This window comes from Phallusia mammillata, chromosome 8 (genome assembly GCF_965637545.1).
Source record: "Phallusia mammillata chromosome 8, kaPhaMamm4.hap1.1, whole genome shotgun sequence".
Lineage (NCBI taxonomy): Eukaryota > Metazoa > Chordata > Ascidiacea > Phlebobranchia > Ascidiidae > Phallusia > Phallusia mammillata.
The window spans coordinates 3,024,807-3,046,548 of NC_137259.1; the positions used below are offsets into that span (position 1 = coordinate 3,024,807).

The following is a 21,742-nucleotide window of genomic DNA, read 5'->3' on the forward strand; positions in this document are numbered from 1 at the left end:
TAATCGTTAGCTATAGAATAGTACATATCTAGTGTTATGACAATAAGGTTATGTCAACAAACCGCCAATTTAATCTAAAACGCACAATAATTGTTCCTTAAGCAATACCTAAAGTACACTTATTGCACTTACCAACATTACAACACACAATTTCTGCCTACATTCATGTCAGTCAAACTAGAGTAAAACGCCAACGGCAGAAACACCAGACATGCTTTATAGGTTTGGCACACACCTAAACGACTACGTACACACTTTACCACGCAAATACCGCATTTTTTATGGCGAATGCGGAACCAAAGTAGACCACACTTCTACCTATAAGTTTTAGAGCCTTTGGTTGTAATTTTTAATACAACCATCAAAATCGGTAATGAAACAGTTTGTTCTACTACTGTTAAACGTTCTAACGAAATTACTGAGGCATGTTTTTCGCAAAATTTGACAGAATAATTATATTTACCTACAAATTTTAGTTTAAAAACTTTTATGTACTAGCTAAATGAGGTCAGGCCGTTTTTAAACCGCATTTTAATGTCAGAATATTTTAATAACATAGCAGAGACTCAAGGCGCGTGGCTATCTCTTCCAGCTATGAAGTCTGGCACCCTAGTTCAATGTTTGATTTGGAAACATCAAGGCACTCGACACTTCGACTTACGCATGTTTGCGTTTCAAGATAAAGTGATAGCCTGAAAGTGTTCTATGTATAAAGTTGGCGACATATCACATAGTTTTCGAAATAACTAGAACTTAGCTTATTGAATGGCCTTAAAGTCGGTTTGACAGCTAGTTTTATGCTGGTAAAAACTTGCCATGGATGCTTTTAAGGCTTAAAATTTAAGCGATTAATTTACAAGTTTTATATAAGTTTTTAAACGCTCGTTGGCATTTTTTGACATACAACAGTGAGGTTTGAGTGCAATAATTGATTTCTAAACCTGTTTCACACTGCATTATCGTGCATTAAAACACATAGTTGGCTGTCTGTTCCAAAAGGCATCTATTCCCAAACTGTCTACTAAACTAAGCTAGTCGGACGACCCAGTTAACACTTCCTCGCATATGGCTCACAACAGTAAGACTGACAAATCTGAAATGGCAGCGGTCCTTTATCGGTCGTTCGCAGTATCTGCTAATTGGTTACCAACAGAGGCAAACAGCACGTTACAAATTTGGTGCAAGAAGGAGATAAAAGGCCATCTGACTGCCCTGCAGACAATTCAATTGCCGAGATAAAAGAACCCCGCTTTGTTGGTCAACAATTACCCTTTGTCTCCACTGACCTGCTTGCACCTTGAGCTGCTGAAAAGTAATTAAAATCGGCGTCTAATTTGCACGCAAACTTTTACTTCCGTTAAAGTTTTAAAGCACTCATCATACATCAAACGCAGTAATACAAATTCGTGTTTACAAGTGGCACAAGTTAAACCAAAGATTGTCACTTGTCAGTTACAAAAAAAGCTTTAACAATGCCTTCCTTTCACAAAGCCGCCTTAAACACGACTGGCCAGGTTGTGAAGCGTGTTTCAAATTTGAAGCAAGCGCAACCACAGAAAATGCCTGCGTTTTTCGACCTCTTTTTTGCCGGCTTGCGAAATTCAAATGCCAGTCTCCAGGTCTGGGATACGCTTGACTGCACACGCTGCGCCGCGTAAAAATGCTGCGCCAACTTAAAAGACTTTGACCTCTGGCTAAAATCAACCCAATCGGCTGCTTTTTTGCATAAATTCCACTCGCCTAATTGATTATAGTGCTTATATTTTAACACAAAACTATTTCCGGCTTAGCGCACAAAAATCGGGTTTACTACCGAGATTTTGTTTAACACATTGTGTTCTTGATTATTTTTTTTCACAACTAAACACATATCATAACTTGCTTCTATTTCAACGCTTAAACGCGCAAAGTTTATGCTAAACTTGCTCTTTGGTGTAAGAAGCCCTACGTGTAAACCTCTAATGCACTGTTTAGGTACACGACATGAAAATATTTAGTCTTCATACAGTCAAGTCTGCGGCTTTTATACAGCAATTAACTAATCTGTGTTTGTTTTTGACACAATGACGGTGCGTTTTATGGCACTAAATATGACGCGATTGACTTGAGAAATTCTTATTTGTTTAAGGAAGGGCAAATCCTCCCAGCGTACCACAATCTGCTTGCCAGGTAAAAACTAACAAATGCCTGTACATGTGAAAAAGTCACTTAACACCTTTGTAATTTGCGTGTTTAAAGTCAAATGGTGTGCCTCTGTGAATGTCTAGTATTAAAAATGCCTTGATGTGATTAAATTATATTTAAATGCGTTAAAGTTTTAACTTTTAAGGATTAATTCGTCTTGATTTGCATGAAAAGGGGGCCATATACACACAAAACCTTTCTGTTGAAATTTTCAAACAGTTGCATGATAACAAAACAAAAAAATACGCATAATGTCAAGGGCATAGCAGCAAAACGCTACAATTGCAGCACACATAACAAAAAATGCACCGTATAGCACCCTAGAGTCCAGTATAAGCAAATTGAAAAGGGATAATTGACTTAAAACTTACACTACACAACGGCATTTCGATGCTTGAGTGACTTTGAGTTAATAACAGCGCGTGTGGCGCATGAGCTTAATCCGCCAAATAATCAATTAATTCACGTTTGTCGCAGTGAGTTCCAAATAACAACTAAAGCTGTTAGTGAATAGGATTATGAGCCAACCACGGGACTTTAATACTAAACTGCAACACAAACTAAGGATAAAATGCAGATATACTTGTATTTAATCCTAATACTGTGGTGTAATGATTGCTTAATTATTTACTGCAACTATACTTACATTACACAGTAAATGCTTTAGCACTGTGACAATCTTGGTGTTGAATTTGGTCTGGTTTAAAGCTATATACTTTTCATTACATGTATTTTGCACCGAAACTACCACATACAGCACATAACCGACCACCTTTCTGCAGTTAACCTTGATCTAAACTAATTTTGTGAAGTTCATTCTAATTTTATAATACCCTACCATGACGTCAACATAACTGAGAGCCACTTCACGTTCAAATGTGGTTGTTTAATTTTGATTCGAATCAAGCTTTGGCTAAGTTTTAATCGATTAAAACTAGTTTTTAATGAAACATAACAAACATGCTTTTCAGTCATATCCCTAACCGAACTTGTTTCTGTTCAAAATTGCAGATCACGTGCCTTTACGCATGATTAGGCACACCCCGAAGAACATGCACGAATCCAAATTAAACAATGCTAGGCATGCATTGCCCCCACGGGTATCATTTCCAGCAAAAACAAGACGACCTTGGGGAACCTTGCCTAATGTACTTGCACCTGCGGCGTTTGGGCCTGAAGTTGAAAACCTTTTGTTTCGCCAGGTGCTACTTGTTTAGGTCTTCCAGCTGCTGCCGTTTTTGACTTTTAATGTCAATTAAGTCTTGCATGAGGTTCGCAAAACGTTAAAAAGGTATTTGTGACTCTTTTGTACGTGTAATAGCATTGTAGGTATAATGTCTGTACTGTATTTATTTCAATAAACAAGCTATTCGATAACTAATTGTTTTGTCACAATCAGGCTTTTCTTTTGCAACAAAAGATGTTTTCTAATTATACAATAAAAGGCGTTCAATGTTCTATTATAAATAAATACTTTTCGACACAAAAGTCTTTGATCCAATAAAAGCCTGCAAAGTTGGAACAGTGCGTTTGTTGCAATTCTACTCAAAATTGCCGACAGTGCATTTGAGGCAGTTGTACCCAAAATTGACAACAGTGCATTTGAGGCAGTTCTACTAGATGCAAATCGGCCACAGATAGGAGATAACACACTATTTAAACATTGGCGTTAAATTTCGGAAGTACCATGACCCCCACAAGACGATTAAGTTATCGTATTGCTGGAATTACTGAGAGCCAGTAAAGTGTGAAATCAGTTAACAGTTGACATTTGCTGCACTCTAGGGTGTTGTATTAATTACCTTTTTACAGTCCTAGCCGTAATGTTGACTAATTTGCCGTTCGCGTTCTAGCAATTAGGTTTAAGTTGTAATCACATTGAGATGTTTATGGCTTGTAAGTAAGACATCGGAATTTTTGGATTTCCTTGTAATATGGGTTTGTCGAAAAGCAGTTTTCGCGGTAATAGTCGTAATGTTAACTTGGACAATGGTTTGCAAACCTTTTATCCACGACCTTTTTTGTAGAAACAAACTTTTGCAAGCACATTTACCTAATGTCTAAGCCACACAAAAAGGTTCATTTGCGAGGGTCATTTTTATCCCACACAAATTGACACAAAAACAAATGCTATCCTTTTTTGATGTCTTTTTTTTATCTAAAACAAACTAATTTTGTCGGTTTGGGATGTAGAGAATTAGGATAAGGGTCCATTTCAGAATGCTGCCCATTGAGCACCAACTGGCATTTTTTCGTTATGGTCGAAGGCCTTTAAAATGTACTAGAGCTGTTGATTTCCAAACTAACGACAAAAAGAAAACAAATAATGCAACAAAAACTCGAAAATGACATAACTTGAATTTTATTGTCAGCTTATGAACAGAAATCATTGAGCTGATGAAATAAACGCATGAAGTTCACCAGCACAATACAACACGAGAATATAGATAGGAATGATAAATGTACCGCATATTGCACAGAAGCAGCAGAACATATATGGCTTCTGCTTTTCTAAATTCAAACCCTTTTGCGTCTTTTTATCACGCTTGAAGCGGGTTTCCGAACAAGCTTCGTGCAACCAACCACGAAAAACGTATAAAAATGCGTTTTGTTGTTATTTCAATCAGTAAATCATTGTTTATAACTATGTTGGTATTGTACATGTTATATAGTAAAGGATTTTAAACAATATAGTGATACAACCGTTGTTAGATAATGTGTGGCTTAAATTATGCACAAAATAATCACTTTGATAAAAACCAACGCCAGTTATTCTAAAACATATTAAAGTCAGCAACAGAAAAAAATCTCTCAAATGGAATAGAAATATTGTTACAAATAAAACCATTTTTCCCTTTATTACACAGTGAATTAAAATAAATCATGTTATAAATTTTAAATATTAAACATTTTTTTTGCTTCACATTAAGTTGTTTAAATAAAGTGCGACATAAAAAGTTACACCCTTTTCGGTGAGTTTATAAATACTGTCAGTTCAAAATAATAAATGCTTGTAGTAACAGCGACATCCAGTGACAAAAAAACTTTTGTTAAAATGTTCAGTAGTAAAGTGCCCAAAATCGGTTTCACAAAATGTACAAAGCATGTTTCATGTAAAATTCATGAGAATTTTGCGGCATTTTTGAAACACTACAGTAGACATCTTGAATAAGCGTATGTAGGTAATGAAATGTTTTGTGAGGAGAATATGTTAACAACAATAGAACAACGAATAGAAATTCATTAAAACAGTAACAGTTTGTTTGCGTAAATGCAACTTCATTTAGTGTTAAATAAATTTGAAAGCTTCATGTAAATTTTTCTTTTGAAACCATGTAATATTAATTTTTACAGCAAAATCAAAATGCCAAAAGCTACTGCTTACTGTGACTTAACACTGACGTAATAAATGACGTTTTATAACGTCACAATTAAGGTGAAATGGTGCTACATTTTTGCGATGATGCTTCGCGTACGTGATGCCGTCATGAATACGAACACCTTAATGACGTCACAGTCTTAAACGAATCTGAGTGAAGAATCGAGATAAATGGAGTCAAAACATAGAAATCACATAAAATGACGTCACTATTTTTCAGTTCTACAGTAACGACACGCACCGAAGAAAAATGAGATTAAGGGCACCGATTATTTGCTTTTTTGTACTTTTTGTGACGTCACAGACGTACCGGTGGCTTAGCTGTGTGTATATCAGTACAACATTTATAACCGCAAATTTGCAGCCATTGTTATGGTCAAAACGTTAACTGGAACTTAAACACTAATATTGCCATTGTTCGAAAGATTTTGCACATTAAACTACAGATTTGAAAGATACCTTCCCTCATAGCAGCAAACGTGGAAAAAAACGAAGCAACCCATTAAAATTGAACAAACCATGAACCTCTGACGTCAGAGTTACGTCACCGTCTGACGTTTAGTGAAAGTCAGGTCTCCAGGTGCTCGTGACGACACAAAGGGATTCGATTGTGACGTAGGAGACGGAAGAGGGGCGGTCCCTCCACCACTCGTGCTGCTCTCAGACTTTCTTGTAGTAAGACTGGACAAAGTTTTTTGGAACCACGTGTTTTTGGTTGCGTGAAGTTCTTTCGACACAGATGACATCTGGTGCTCCACGTCCTGTGCAATGAATTTTACGTTTTAAAAACTGAGCAAATATACAAAATGCCGTATCTGGAATTGCAAAGTCGCCCCCTATGCATAACAACTATTTCGCAGGTTAGCAAAACCAGGTTCACAAAAAGAAGTTTCCAAAGCATCTCCAGGCGACAGAGCGTAGCTTAGAAAACCCTAGTCTGCGATGGGATTCGAATCCACGATAGAAACTTTTCTGGGGCTGGCGAAACGTTAAAGTAACTGCGCAGGTTCAGTGTTATGCCTGTCGATCGCCGGTTCTATATTACAGTAAACCTCGGTTAATCCAGATCTTCGCCTAATTTAGACGAAACTCGAGGTACAAATGATTTGTAATGTGGTAAGGCTTGAACTAATCGACATCGGTTCATCCGGATCTTCGCCTAATCCGAACAATTTTTTGGTCCAAACGGGTCCGGATTAACCAAGGTTTACTATATTTATAGACAAAGGACGTTCGTTTACATGTCCATTTCTTAGTGTTCGTATTTTGTGAGTAGCTTGTATACTTTACCTGTACTTTGCATTCAGATTCAACCAGTTTAAGTTTGGTTTGTGCAAGTTCCAACTCAAGATCTCTTATCTGCTTTTGAAGTCGCTCTTTTTCCTCACGTGATCTTCGTTCTGCATCATTGCCCACGCTCGATTCGCTTGACTGACCACCATTGACAAGTTGCTCCTGAAAAAAGAAATGAAAAAGCTAAATTGACTGTGACATGTAACGATTTTAATGCACTATTTAATCAAATATTATGTAAGAATCGTTAATAAGGCATCGTATGAAAACTACTTGTGTTCACACAATTAACACAATCATTATTTAGTTTAATCAAATCCCCAAAAATTTTTCGTCTGGCAAGCAAATCTAATCATTTTTTCAATTCTAACACACAACATGTTTGTAAAATTAAAATAGATAAGAATTAATACGGTCCTGTTTTTTTATGAAACAGTCTAAACATTTAACTGTTTCGAAGCGAAAACCTTTATGTTACATTCTATTGTCATTCTATTTAAATAACAAAACTGTTTTAGCAAAACAAAAGTTAGTACTATCAGTTTGCGAAGTATAACAAGTTCACAGTGCGTTCACAATTTCCCCAATTTGTACCTTTCTCACTCTCTCTACTTCCTCTTTGTGCATATTCTGTATATCCTCAATGCGTTGGCTCAGCTGTGAGCAGATAGTTTTATAATCACTGATGATGTTGGATTTGGCAGTCAGCTCCTCATCCTGACGCGCCATCTCGCGGCGACACATTTCCTTAACCTAAAGCAAAAATCAAATCTTTGTTACAGTACCTGAAAATATGGTTTTAGACAAACGCAAGACTACAACAGTGTGGCCTCGATTATTTTTACACAGGCATTGGTAAGTTTTTAAAACGTCTATAAAGCAATTGTGACGTGCTTGTGTTTAATTCTTTTTTTTCGTGCACTGTGCTACTCGCATTCAGTGTTGTATACTGATGAAGGCGACCTGTATAGGACGTCGAAACGCCAGTGCAAAATAAAATTGCTAGAAGATATAAAGTTGATATTATGTCTGGCAGCAACAGCTTATGTGTCTATGCTATAAGATGACTTTTATTTCGATGACAGATTTTATTTTGCTGACTTTTCTGTCATTTTAGTTCTTAACCATATCTTCAAGTTCATGCCCTTTGTACCAAGTGTCATGCAGTTCAAAAGAGAATGTGTTAATTATGTGTAAAAAATAAGCAGGATTAAATAAACAAGTGTTTTTGTGGAAATGTCCAATACAAATTATATGACTGCACTAGTCTATACGGCATATTTTGTAACCAGCTGCACTAATGAGACCTTACTGGTCATAATAAAAACTTTACGTTGAAATACCAGTAGCTTAACCATTGGGTTACCCGAGGACAAAAAGTTAACGTTATGTATTTCAAATACCTATCTATTATGTGTGGCACACAAAGACAACATGTTAGAAAAAGAGGCTTATAAATAGCCAACGTGTTTTCTATAGGTTTAAATGCCATGCAGCTGTTAAAATAATCTTGTGGTGTAAATTCCAGTACCGACCTGTTTTGTTTCAACTAATAGCCTCTGATTTTCATCTGTCAACTCCGCTACACTTTCCCTCGTGGCTCGCAAATCCTCGACCGCTGTTTGAAGGTCACGTTGAAGGTCGTCGGCATGTTGCATGGTCTGGAGGTCAAAAGGTCAACACACGCAATATAATATCAAATAGTTCTACTGCAAGGAATTATTTTTGACAGATAGTGTTTTTTAAACCTTTTTTTCGTGCCAATAATAAGTCGTTTTGACATTTATTTGTGCGTTTGAATGGTTAAAAAAATCCGGCTTGAGTGGTGTATTTTAGTTTAAAACCGGTTCTGCTCTTTATTACACATTCTAAACCACAAAAATGCGGCGAATTAAGAAAAACACAGGCCATTACCTTTTCAAGCTGTGTGTGGAGCGTTAGTTTTGTGGTGTTAAGTTCTTGAGCTAAATCATCGTTTTCCATTTCAAGTCGCATGTTGGCGTCCATCAGGTGTTTGTTCTCACGCTACATACAAAAACGTTAGAAGATTCAAAAATCTAAAAAAATAAAATGACAATAGAACAAAAAATCAAGGACAAAGCTTAAAAAGTAAACGCAACCCGCTATATATCACAGTCAAAGTAACCGAAATACAAAAATAAAATAAAAAAATAAAACAATTTTTGGTACATTTCAGACAAAATCAAAAACCATTTTATTTTAAAGAGGAAAAAAATCACTTTGACGTCATACAAATATGACGTCGTGATATTACCAACACCTTATTCTAGCATGAAAATAAGCAGTTTTTATTACATAACTTGAAATGTTTTATTATTTTGTTGTATTCATCCGCATGCATGTTACAGATAAATGGACAAATTCGTTTTTCCATCTTACCTCAATTCTGATCATGGGATCTTCTTCCAATGCCAACTTCTCTTTCACAACCTGATAATCTTTTTCATATCTTTTCAACTTCTTTGAGTTCACCTGTCAATCAAACACGTCATTACATAATGACGTAAAAAACAACTTCCTCGATCAAACACTGGGTGAAACCGTAATTATTTAATGACATAAAAAAACTAAATTTTGTTATGACGTCATGCTGGAAAATAACCAATATAACGTCACAACGAGCATCACCCAAATGTGACGTCACAAAAGTTGTTTAAATTACGTCACATAAAAAAATAAAAAAGGAATTAATCTCTTACGTCATGACATTGATTTTATGACGTCACACGAAAAAGTAAGTACGTTACGCCATTACCTTGACTTGAACAGCGGTTTGTATGAGTAATTTGGTTTGGTCGTCGCTTCGATATTTCTTGGGAAGCTGAACTCTAAAATATTTGAGTACTCCTTCAAAGTCAAGAGTGAGAAGTTCTTGACGGCAACAGAGCAGAAGTCCAAGTGCAACACGGAAAACGACCAGTTCGCCCTGGATAGAAACAAACGTATAAGCAATAGTAAAACACTGTGTCCTTGCTATGACATTGAATAGCTTTTTTTTACAAGGTATTGACCCTTTTATTACTTGAAAACTTAAGTGTTATATTCGGTATTTTCTTGTGTATAATTTTCCAAAACAAAAAACGGATTCCAAGGCTGAAGGTTCAAAAAAAGAAACAAAAGAAAAAGAAACATTTAAAAAAAGAACATTTGTTTGATGAAATTCGCCAAAAGCAAGTATGCAAGCAGAAATGTTTAATCAACTAAAAAAGCATTTTTTAGTTAAATTAAGATTTTTTGTCACAACACTCCCATACCTCGCTGAGAAAGATATCGACCACTTGGAATACCATGTTCAGCGGAAACTTTGCAGTGAAAAGAGTTAAGAACCACTGGCTTGAAAACATGTGACACTCTATTGCTAGCTGCTTGAAATGGTCGTGCAGGCTGGGCATTAAATCCTGCACAAAATCAAGATTTAAGATTAAACCGATTCCAGAAAATAGGGCCGTTGAGAGTTGGCCAGTTGCCAAGAAACCGATTTAATACTCAGATTTATGCAATCACTCATGAAAACTTTTAAAACCTATTTTATTTAGATTGTATTGCAAAAATACGAATTTTGATTTAGAATTAGATAGTGGTGTTTGTAAGCAAATCCAAATGAAACCCTTTAAATTCAGTTATGTGGCCATAATGTACAAGTCAAGAAACAATAAAACAGTTTAATTAATAATGCCTTTCTGCCATTGGCAAATAACTGTCGATAAAAATTCCTCGAAACAAAAAACAATACGGTTCCCGTCAGAAAAGATTTAAAATCACATTACAATAGTTAAAAGCACAAAGCTAGTTTCAAAGCTAAGAGGTCATATTTGTAAGCCTGATTAACAAAAGGTAATACCTCCATGGCTCGTTCCAGCTGATAGAACTTTGTATGTAAAGCTTCAAAGCCGTTTTTGAACAGATCCCGCATCTTGTAGTCGTACATGATTTTAATGAGAACACAAAAAGCTTGCTCCTCAGGCATCTAGAAAATATAAGTATAATTTTTGCAAAGCAACATATACTGAAGTGTCCAAGTGAAAAGTCTGGCCCAAATCAACAAATCCTACACAACCTAATATCGAAGTTTGTAAATCCGGCTAATAGCAAAAACTTTGGCTAGTAGTACAACCAACTTGCCAAACGTGTTTATGCAATTAACCTAAAAAGTTTCTTATGTGATTAACCAGGCAAACAAATGGCTGTGGTTGGCTATGATTTACAATTTCTATGCATTTAAACGCATAATGCTGTTAACAAATGGCCACCGTTAGGACTTCGTTCCATAAACGATTCATACGATTAAACGGTCTCGTCTGTATGTACAAATCTACTAAGTAAGAAACTTAACTTACGTGTAAAAGAAGGGCAGCGGCTAGAAATGAGAGACCTTGGCAGTAACCGACTTCTTGGTCGTACACAGAATAAGCTTTGGATATGCGGTAGAGAGAATCCTGGCCTAAACCTCCCGTGTCTTTGAAGAAGTCGTGCGCGGGAAATGTGCGATGGATATCCCGCTGAATTATGTTTTCTTGCGGGGAGTCCTGGCAATGCAATGACAAAGAGTATTACAAGAGAATACGTTGGATAATTTAACTTCAATCAGAAGATGCGGTAAGGGGGGAAATTGTCAAGGTCGAAATAGTTCTTTTACAAACAGTAAAACAAAAAAAAACGTGTAAGGAGGGAATTTTTTCGAATTACAAAATCCAAGTACATCGAACTTGGTGCAAAAATGGAAGCAAATGAGACAAAACTGTAAGTTTATTATATGGTTTCAAATAAAACCTTATCAAACTATCCATCAGGAATAAAAGCGTGCAAAATCTTTTATAAAACTTAAATGTTGTAAAATGAAAAAAAAAAACGTCTCATTTAATATGCTTTTACAATGAAATAAAAACGAATTTTAACATTACGAAGAGTTACCACATCATTTTTGTAAGTTGTTCTCAAATTAAGACTTCAAAAAAAAACTTTCTGTGAGTTTTTAAAATCTGAAAGTGTGCCCCATGGCCTTTCATACCTTAACAATGAGATTGCGATATTTCTCTAACATGGCGTCGTTGTCATGACAACCGGCCAGCAGTTGCCAGACCTCGCCCCTCAGTGCATCCGGGACACCTCCGGCACGGACCAGTGAACGGAGTCCAGCGGGTCGCCTGGACAGGTCAGCATGCCACCGGGACAGAGCGTCACCCCAATCGGACAAAACCCTCTCGGAACATTCACGATTTACCTCTCCAGAACCGCTTAGAAGGGGTTCGTCAGTATCTGTTAGGATATAGTGTCGTATTTGAACATCAGCAAGTTATTAAATTGTTGTAATACTGTAGATATCGGTTAAACTGCGTTTGGTTAATCCGGATCTTTGCCTAATTCGGACAAAACTTGAGGTACAAATGATTTGTAATGTGGAAAGGCTTAACTAATCGGCATCGGGTAATCCGGATCTTCGCCTAAACCTGACAATTTTCTGGTCCAAACGGGTCCGGATTAACCAAATGTTAATACTTTCCTGTTGTTATAACCAAAAAAGTGACCAATACAAAAGTAGGTTTAATCAAAACAAACTGAAGAGCACAGCAGGAGCAAATTTTGTGATTCATACCATCATCGTCTTCTTCATCTTTGGGACATGTGGAGCTGAGGGCATGTTCCGGATGTGGATGTGAACTATGTGATGGGGATGAGGTCCACTTTATTCTGGATGTTTCACTCTGTACACTCACGACTTCGAACATCTTCTTGCTCACCTTCTGACTCGGCAACTGGAAACAATCAAGCACAAAATGAGTCCATTTTGCAAAAATAAATATAAGTGAAAAGAAATGAAAGTACAGTATTCTCAAAAACAGATTGAGGTGTTAAGGACACTGTTTTGAGCAGCTTTGCCATAAAAGGGTAACGTAGGTTGTTTTTCAGGAGCTACAAACTAGTAACACCCACCAATAAACAGAAGCAAAAGACACACACTTGAAATATCTCCTTCAGTATTCTATAGATAGTGTAAAGTTAGCAACAGTCCTTTGTGTCCTGACCTTAATTCCTTTGTAATGCACAGGATTCTACATTATTATTGGTGAGCAGGTTCAAAATGGCCACAAGCCATTAAAACAATGACAACCACAAGTTTTGCGGATTGGTATTGAAAGACCAAAAAAGCAATACACTATGGTAGTTTAATCAATGCACCGTTCTTTTGTGTGCTATATTACACGATATTGGTCATATGCAACACTCAATCAGTTCAACATACACACAAGTGAAAACTTTTCACAATTTAATGACTAAAACTTGATTAACAGCACAATACCTCATTCAGTCGCAAGAAGAAATTCTCATGCAGGATTTTCTTGCCAAAATACCAAAACTTTTCAGTTTGTGGAAAAACACGGGCTTTGGTTTCAATCAGAAATCGAACAGGTTCCTGGATTTCTTGCACAACAAGATCTGCAGCAACACTCAGAAATACTCTGGTTCCTGCAAAAAATTTAAAAAAAACTTTAAACATAGCAGTTAATACTTTATTCGCAAAAAAACATCTCTTTATCAACCTTTACAAATCCACATTTTTAGCCTATTTTCAGTCAACATGATTAAAGTTTAACAATTGTAATTGCTGTACACAATATCCAGTCTTTTGTTTGGTATTATATGTGAAACAACAAAATTGGGGCTGTAAAATGGGGAATCAAACTATAAAATGCTCATTAATATACTTGTACTTGCATCAACAGACTGTGCAAAAAGTAGTTTGTTTTGTTGCCATATACATATCAAGAACACATGAGCAGAGGCCAAAACAAAATGAATGAAAAAACAAAAATAATGAGTTTTATCAAAAAAGGTACCACAACAATATGTAACTGCACAAAACAGACCAAAAAACATTTTTAACGAATAATGTAAACCTAAAAGCCTGCATTCTTAATTCAATTGTTAGTGTAGTTAACAAATAGCATTGCAAATACCATATTCTCAAATGCAAAATAACATTTAAATGACCTATTCTGAGCAACATGCTCTTTGCAAAGTCTGAAAGCAAATCAGTCAGCTATGAATAACAAAACAAGCACTGTAATTGTACTACAGGCGACTAAATTGAGTCATTGCTTAGCAACTCATTGATCAAAAACTATCATGAACGTCATAACATTGGTTGTTGTAAATTGTGCAAATAGTTTCGGCCAATTTTTTAATTCTGCATTATTATCTATATTTAATAAAATAATTTATTTATTTTTTTGCGAATTTATATGTCTTTGACAACAATAAATTCATAAGTTTACCTCAATACAAATGTGGCAGAAATGGTTTGACAAACAAAGTATTAATTATTTACTTATTTTATTTGAACTTTTGCAGAACAAAAGAAAGTAGCAACTTGGGGCTTTGGGGATTTTAAGTAACTATTGTAAGTGAACAATAGTTGGCAAAAAGGAGGAAATAACACATTGTCATGTTGCAAGGGCTGCATGAACGTGACTTCCACCCTCTGCCAAGCTGCATTCTTAGCATTTCACACATGAATATTATGCTACAGTGTTTTTAATTGTGCTTTGGTAGCCGCTGAAGGAAATTGGTGCTTAGCAACTATTCAGTAGTAAACAATGCTAATGAAAATAGGGAAGTATACATAATAACCCCTTCTCTTAACAAAATATTATTTCAGCTATATATAAAACACAACTTTCAACTATTTAAATGTGAATGGTAAAAAATGGTAATAAATTAAAAAAGTAGGGTTGGGCATTTGACCGGTCAAATAAAATCTGGTCAATTGACCGGTCAAATACTTGTCAAATTGGTCAAATATCGGTCAAATACTATACACACTATTAAATTGCAATTTTAGTTAAAAGTTGGAAGTTAATTCTTCTTCTAAACCATAAGTAATGGAAATGAAGGTTTCAACTTATGTAAATTTGTTTGTGAAATAGGAGATGTTCGGTTTATATTATATATATATATTACAGACTTTTCCGACTGCTTTGCATGCTTCATTTCATCAATCGCCCCACATGTGTGTCTGTAGTTTTCATTGGGTAATCATATTTGTGAACTGGATTTTCGTTATGTTCTATATACATCAGATTAAAGTCTAATTTTGACTGAGATTTAACTGCAAAACTCGCTTAAGTCTTAATTTATTTGGTTCCCACATCTCCATTCATGACAAAAAAGGAATGAACAAAAGCTTTATATGTACGTACTTTATCCCAATAAGTACTGACCTGTAACTTATCCACAAAACTTTATTCAGGGCAATTATAAGCTAAATATATAGCTACAAACAATTTTTGGATCAACTATAGAAAAAAGGACTGTGGACCTACAAGTTTACACAGATGGTTTAAATTACTTAGATTTTTTATCTGTCAGTAAAAATGTGCAACATTTGCAAAAATGCCCAATGAAAAGTATCTCCTAATTGTTTTGGCATTTATTTCAAATGAACAAAACACATCTATATTGGCTTTGAAAGCACTAATTATTTCAAGAGTATGCCCTAAACTGTTCTACCTGAGGGTTATTAGAAATAATTTACCCTTTCCAACAACCAAAAAGCAAGTCCAAGAAAATTTACCACATTTGATTTTTGTAATTGAAAATAGTATTTGACCGGTTAAATAAAGTGCTGTCAATTGACCGGTCAATTGACCGTATTTGACCGGTCAATTGACCGGCTTGCCAACCCTATAAAAAAGTAACCCTTTCTGCTAACAAATTATCATTTTAGCTATAAAGCACAATTTCCAAAAGTTTTAGCAGAAAACAAAGACAATAAAATTGAAGAAGTAACCCTACTCCTTACTAATTATGATTTCAGCTATAAGACATAACTTAAACACCACATAATTGCAATATCTTATTTGCAAACACTCTTGTAAAACAACAGGCACAATTTAGAATAGATTCAATAAAAAGCATACAGTATACAGCTTGGTAAATAATCGTGTTTTCCAACCATACAACTATTTTGTCAAAGTCAGATATGGCGAAAAACCACTGCTCTAAGTTATCCACAAATACCGTATGTGCATTTACACTAAACAAGAAACTTTATCCTAAGCATGACAGCATATAATCACCATGTGCACATCTAACGTTGCTCACAGCAGTCCATAGCTGTATGCCCAGACATGTGGCAAATTGGAGGATACACTGGTGCTTACCTTTTTGAGTCTCAGAGTTTAGCAATGCAAAGTGTTGGTGGGTTGGGTCCCACGTTCCCACCACTGTGTGTATCCCAACAACATTGTTCTCCTCTTCTGGTACAGCTCGTTCCATGTCGAGTAAATGCATGTCACTTTGTTTTACATTACGCCCTGGTGTGAGCAGCAAGCCAAAACACCTAGAACACATACTTATGATAAAACACGAAATTCTTTTCAGAAACAGTTTGTTTTACATGGAATCAATACAATGGCAATAAGATTGTAAAAAAGGTTAAATTTTGTCCACACAATATTTTGCAACAGTACGGTATATAATAATCCTACTTATAGTCAAAGTTCATAACTAGTTAAAGTCTTAGATTTGCTTTAAAAGCCAAAATATTAGCGGGTTTAAATGTTATTCCTTCCAATGGAAACAAAATGCAACTTTAAGAAGTCAACTACTGGTTTTTCAATCATAAAAATGTCTGAATAAACTCTTACTTAGGTTGGTACATTGCAGTTAATTTGGACAAAACTACAGTGCCTGCTAGGGATGTGCTAAAACTGCAAATGTTCTGTTGGCTCGGTGCATTGTGACGTCACAAAAAATCCCCTTTCTACGTTTTAGCTCTACAAAGTCTCTTACGTCACCAGCGGTGTATTAAGCTGTACATGCCCATGAAGTACACGTTTTTTCCACCATCTATTACATTTGAAAAATCATTCGTTTTTGTTTATAGAAACCATTTCGAACACTAGTTACGTATGTTAGCAGGGCATGAATATGCAAACTTAGCGCTCGGGCCAGTTTGTGCAACTGCTCGGCCGAGCACCGAGCATTAAAACCAGCGATGCTGGTTACCGAGTATCCGGGTTCTGGCTCGGCTCATCCATAGTGCCTGCCAAAAAAAACCAACTAGCCTTCCAGCAATAAAGGGTGTGTTTCTAATCTTGCAATAGCACCCACACACAATGGCATTATGGTGTGTGACAAACAATCTAACTTTGCACCTTTCAATTGTCAATTCAACATTGCTGGTCTGTGTAACTGTCACAATGACCTTCTTCTCCAAATTTCGACGGAATTTAAAGCATGATGATGTTTTATCCCATGGGACTGTCGCATATCCACCTTTGCCATCATCTTCCCTGTAACAAAATAAAATATTATTTGAATTAACTTTAAAAAAACATTTCTGAAACAATGTTATAATAGGTGACCCAGTACCTTATAGTACAGCTACTGCATTCTACAGTAAGTCAGTCTTGTAAAATGTAAGAAAGAATGCTAAAAACAACTCTAGATTAGGTACACTGATTTAGAATGTGTGCATCAGTTTTTTAGGAGCAAAACTTGCAAAGCAGTGGTACCAACTAATACTAGTCTTTTTTGTAACTACTGTCATACAATTACATCTGGAAAAGCAAAACAGACTTTTAGTTCTAAAATAATGACAATCACTCAATAAGTGTGACATATATTAGTGAAAGATCAAAGAACATTACACACCAGATACTGAAAGTCTTACTTGATTTCAAGAGAGACAGTGAAGCCATAAATCGAGTCATCGACTATTTGTTGGGACAAGGCCTCGGTTGAACCAGGAGACAAAAATGAGCTATCATGTGCAACAACAGATTCTCCCTCAGATATTTGTGACCTGTGAAATATAGATGTTAGTCGCAAGTATGCACTAATGGTATCTCTATAGTAAGTGCAAAACAGCGAAAATGTTCGAAACATGCTAAATGATCTACTATACAAACAATTAAATTCGAAAAAAAACAAGAAGTACTTTATAACTTACCTTTTAAGAAGTTGAATACCAGTTGGTGGCTGCTCAGTTGGAGGACTTTTAGGAATACTGCGAAATGCCAATTCGAAACTGTACAGAACTTTTCTCACCTGTGAAAATTTAAAACAACAATGATGTTCTTTAGTTTTTTTAATATTTATGATAACTTATGTTGCATTAAGAAAGGCATGTTTCTGGTATATAATACAGAACATAACTTGCACCAGGGTCAATAAATACAAGTCTTGATGTCTATTTTGATTCTAAATACTCTCAGCAAAAAATGTGCGTCTTGATGTATGGTATATTTCCAACAAATATTGGGTTTACTTTTCATACAACCCCAACATATAATTTAACATAAAATATGAATTAAAACTTTTGTACAAATGAAACAAAATGTGTTAAAAAGATTTGAAACAAGATTTGCTAAAACGATAAAGAAACCATTTCAATTTAAATTTATCTCCTGTATGGACCAGCTACAATATTCAAGAATTTTTTGTGTAAATCAAAAAAATCTAAACTGAATGAAATAAAATGGTAAATTGCCACCCATTAAAAAAATACCAACAGCAGAAGCAAGCAAATAAATATTTGACTTACTGCTTCTGGGACATCACATCGAAACACGTGGCATTGAAAAATTCCTGACTGTTGATGTGATTCAGTAAAAGCGAAGCAATCTCTTTCGATACTTTCATCTGCACCACGCACACAAAACAGTATTGTGTATAGCTTATACGAACCCATGACAACAGTTCCTTCAGGCTCCAGCAGCCTAAACGTAATAACATGATTATTAACTTATTAAATAGTCATTATTCTATCTCTCTTGACAGTAACGTTTAAAACTGCTCGTTTAACCATTGTCTAGCCAGCTAAGCCCATGCGGGCATATTATAATTTTTCAAATTTGTAGAAAATGCTCAAGGTTGTAGATATCGGGGTTGGGGTTTTGAAATAAAACTACAATTAGATATCTGGACTTGGTTGGCTAAGCTGGGTTGTAGTCTTTAACTGCACCCTATATTTTGACTACATCGAAGAAAATGGCTGCAAAAGTGAATTCGAAACTTGAAATAATATATTTGTAATGCAGGTTGGTAAAGGAAAGATGTGGCAATGAACTGTATCATAGAAAAAGACTGCTACAAAAGTCAAACAGGGACACAAATGATCCACTCAGGAATAGTTCTGAATGTTTGGAAGGTTTTAAAAGATAGGAATGTTAAAACAGACTGAAACAGTTAATGTGTTTTATTTTTATACAATTTATACAGGTTGCAGAGCAAGGCACAAGAGCAAACTAGGACATGACAAAAATCCCATAGTCAGATTTTATATTTTTTTACAAAAATCCCATAGCCAGATTTTCTTTACACATTTCCTTTGTAAACCATGCTTCCAGATTGCTAGCTGAGCTTGGGCCCCAAAAATGTTATGTTTATTCCTTGGCCTGTTTTGTGCACCATATCCCACACAAAACTAATATTATTCCAACCTACCTAACAGTTCCATCTGCACGACTTGGAATACTCAGTACAATCTCAATCTGTTTGTTGGCGGTATCGGTGTCTCCAGGCAGTTCTGTGGAACGGTGCAACTCAGAACTGGGCTCTTGCTGGCTACGAAGAATCGAAATTGTCCGAAGTGCTTCTGGTTCACTTCTAGGGGCATTTACTGATGCACAACCAAGGTAGTAAACTCCGTTAAACAAAATGCAGTCCTCATCATCAGGTGATTTGCTTAAAGTGTTTTCTAAAAAATGAGCGAATGTCAGTGGCGAACAACTGGAGTGGGGTTGGGGGCTGCTTTTTCCATTCTAGTCACATGTCATACCATGGTTAATTTATTTAATTTATTAATTTATCTTTAAGTTTTGTAATGTATATCTTGTATCTATATATATATATATGTTTCACTTTAGGCCCCAACTAATATTATTTGTTTTAGAACAACAAAAAAACTATGAAACACATCTAAAAAGCAACAGCAAAGTGGACGTATTTGAAAGAGATAGTGTTATGGTTCATAAAAATGCCATCTGGTAAATATGCTTTTTGTTTATGACTCACATGCAATTATGAGGCACAAAATACAACAATAACGCATTATACATGAGGTGACCCCACTTCCATAGATCATAAACCAACTAAGAAGTTCCTTAATAACAATAAACCACCATATAAAGGTTTCAGCAATATTATAAGCACCAACAAACTGTTTAGATAACAAATTGTTTTAAGAGTTTATACCTTGACTTTGGAGCATCAATGAATCAGGCCTTGCTTCTGATTTGTCTTCACTTGATAAACCTTAGAAAAATCAGATGCACATGTAAGTAAGGTTAGCCATAACAATTTATCTTTAGTCTATATATATGTGGTAAATGTTGAAGATAGCTTGTGTGGTAAATGTTAAAGACAGCTTGTGTGGTAAATATTAAAGATATTTAGTTTTGAAGTAGCAACTATCTAAATGTGTAGGACAACACTACCATCAGCATTTTATTGATCGAGTAAAAATCAATACTAATCAGGAATTTAAAACAGCATTGATTTAGTAACAGTCATATCAAAGACAGCCTTTTTAACAAAAACCAACAATGCATGCGACATGAACTTTTGTCAAGAATTTAAAGTTAAAAAAAGTTTCATTTGCTATGTATACAACTTTCTGCTAAGCGGCAAAAACAAAAGTAGTCGGTTCTCTGTAGGCACACTATGGTTTTTACAGGCTTAAAGTGTAACTTCACCTTCACTTTACTGTGCTTGACAGGGCACATAGCTTTATCATATAAAATAGTATGGTTAAACAAAACATTCACATATTTATTCTGTACCTAGTTAGCACCAACATGTCCAGACAGCAAAGATTCAAAATAATTATTGCAGCTGCAAGGGTTTTTATCACATAAAGCTAAAACTTTATACTGCTGTTTAAAGACAAGATAACAAAACTAGAAAAATGTTTGCCATATTACCTATGTTTACAAATAAGTTAAGTAAAAAATTAGAGTTTCAAATAAAGACCATTGGCCAAAAACATCATAACAGCAGAAAGCATGCTTTAATTTTACTTGTATCATTTGAAGCCAGAGTACTTTGACTGGATGTCATAATTTCTTTGAGGTTTTGCTTCAAATCAGATTCATTTCCATTGTCCGCGATCTGTATAAAAAGAAAACTATTAGCTGCAACCAGATAAAACTAAACAAAATGAAACAAAGGTACAACTGACATAGAAAAACAATTTAGAAAAAAAATGCTGTTGAAAATAAATAACACACGAAAGAAGTATAGCAGAATTTGAGAAGTTCAAAAAATGCATGTGTTATGTTGTTTATACCTTTAGTCCTGTTTCCATTGCTTGAACAACTTCAAATTCAGATGAAACATTATCTGAAGAAGCACTATGGACAGAAAGTTGGTCCATGACACGACATTAAGTTGTTTTAAAACAAAAAACAAGATTGCAGACTTTGTGCAAAAAAAGAATAAAAAGTTCGGTAATTTGCAAGCAAAACGAATATTATTCGACAACATAAATCAGAAAACAAATAGATTAAGGCCTAATTTTCTATTAGAATATTTCAAGCCCAAGTGGCAAAGTATTTGCAAAGTATTCGTGTATTTTTTCTTTTTTTTCTAAACTTTCTGCAACAAAACATTTAAAGAAAAAAAACACCAGCTTCTTTTCGGATGATCACAAAGAAAAATCGGATGATTACACAGAAAAATTCAGAGGTATTTACTAGTGGAAAAGACAAGCCTAATATGCACGACAAATCACAAAGTTTTATAATTTCTTTGGACAAATTAAAAAAAAAAATTGAGATCTATTGAAAAAATAATTCCTAACGCTAACAGGCTTAGTTATCGGCAACAAAATCCAAACATACCTACAAACCGGATTTAAAT

General features: G+C 35.2%; 1 protein-coding gene across 1 annotated transcript; it reads right to left on the minus strand.

The window, feature by feature from the left end:
• Positions 1-4,530: 4,530 nt before the first annotated feature.
• LOC145204456 (rab GTPase-activating protein 1-like) lies at positions 4,531-21,325 on the minus strand. Its single transcript, XM_080077007.1, has 22 exons — positions 21,171-21,325; positions 20,902-20,992; positions 20,078-20,137; positions 19,328-19,580; positions 18,426-18,600; positions 17,832-17,929; positions 17,553-17,684; positions 17,035-17,172; positions 16,039-16,217; positions 13,176-13,342; positions 12,471-12,630; positions 11,886-12,133; positions 11,215-11,403; positions 10,719-10,844; positions 10,132-10,275; positions 9,633-9,803; positions 9,257-9,349; positions 8,771-8,881; positions 8,392-8,517; positions 7,451-7,609; positions 6,854-7,018; positions 4,531-6,324 (listed from the first exon to the last, which is right to left on the minus strand). Exons 1-22 carry the CDS (start codon positions 21,255-21,257, stop codon positions 6,103-6,105), a joined length of 3,294 nt encoding a protein of 1,097 aa, XP_079933133.1. The 5' UTR covers positions 21,258-21,325; the 3' UTR covers positions 4,531-6,102.
• Positions 21,326-21,742: the final 417 nt, after the last annotated feature.

Bases quoted from the DNA above. Each gene is read 5' to 3' on its own strand.
- LOC145204456 (XM_080077007.1), bottom strand. From the start codon at position 21,257: ATGGACCAACTTTCTGTCCATAGTGCTTCTTCAGATAATGTTTCATCT. The intron at 19,581-20,077 runs GTATAAACTCTT...CTCATTTTTTAG, and splicing joins ATTGATGCTCCAAAGTCAAG to AAAACACTTTAAGCAAATCA. The intron at 17,173-17,552 runs GTAAGACTTTCA...ATTTTGTTACAG, and splicing joins ACTGTCTCTCTTGAAATCAA to GGAAGATGATGGCAAAGGTG.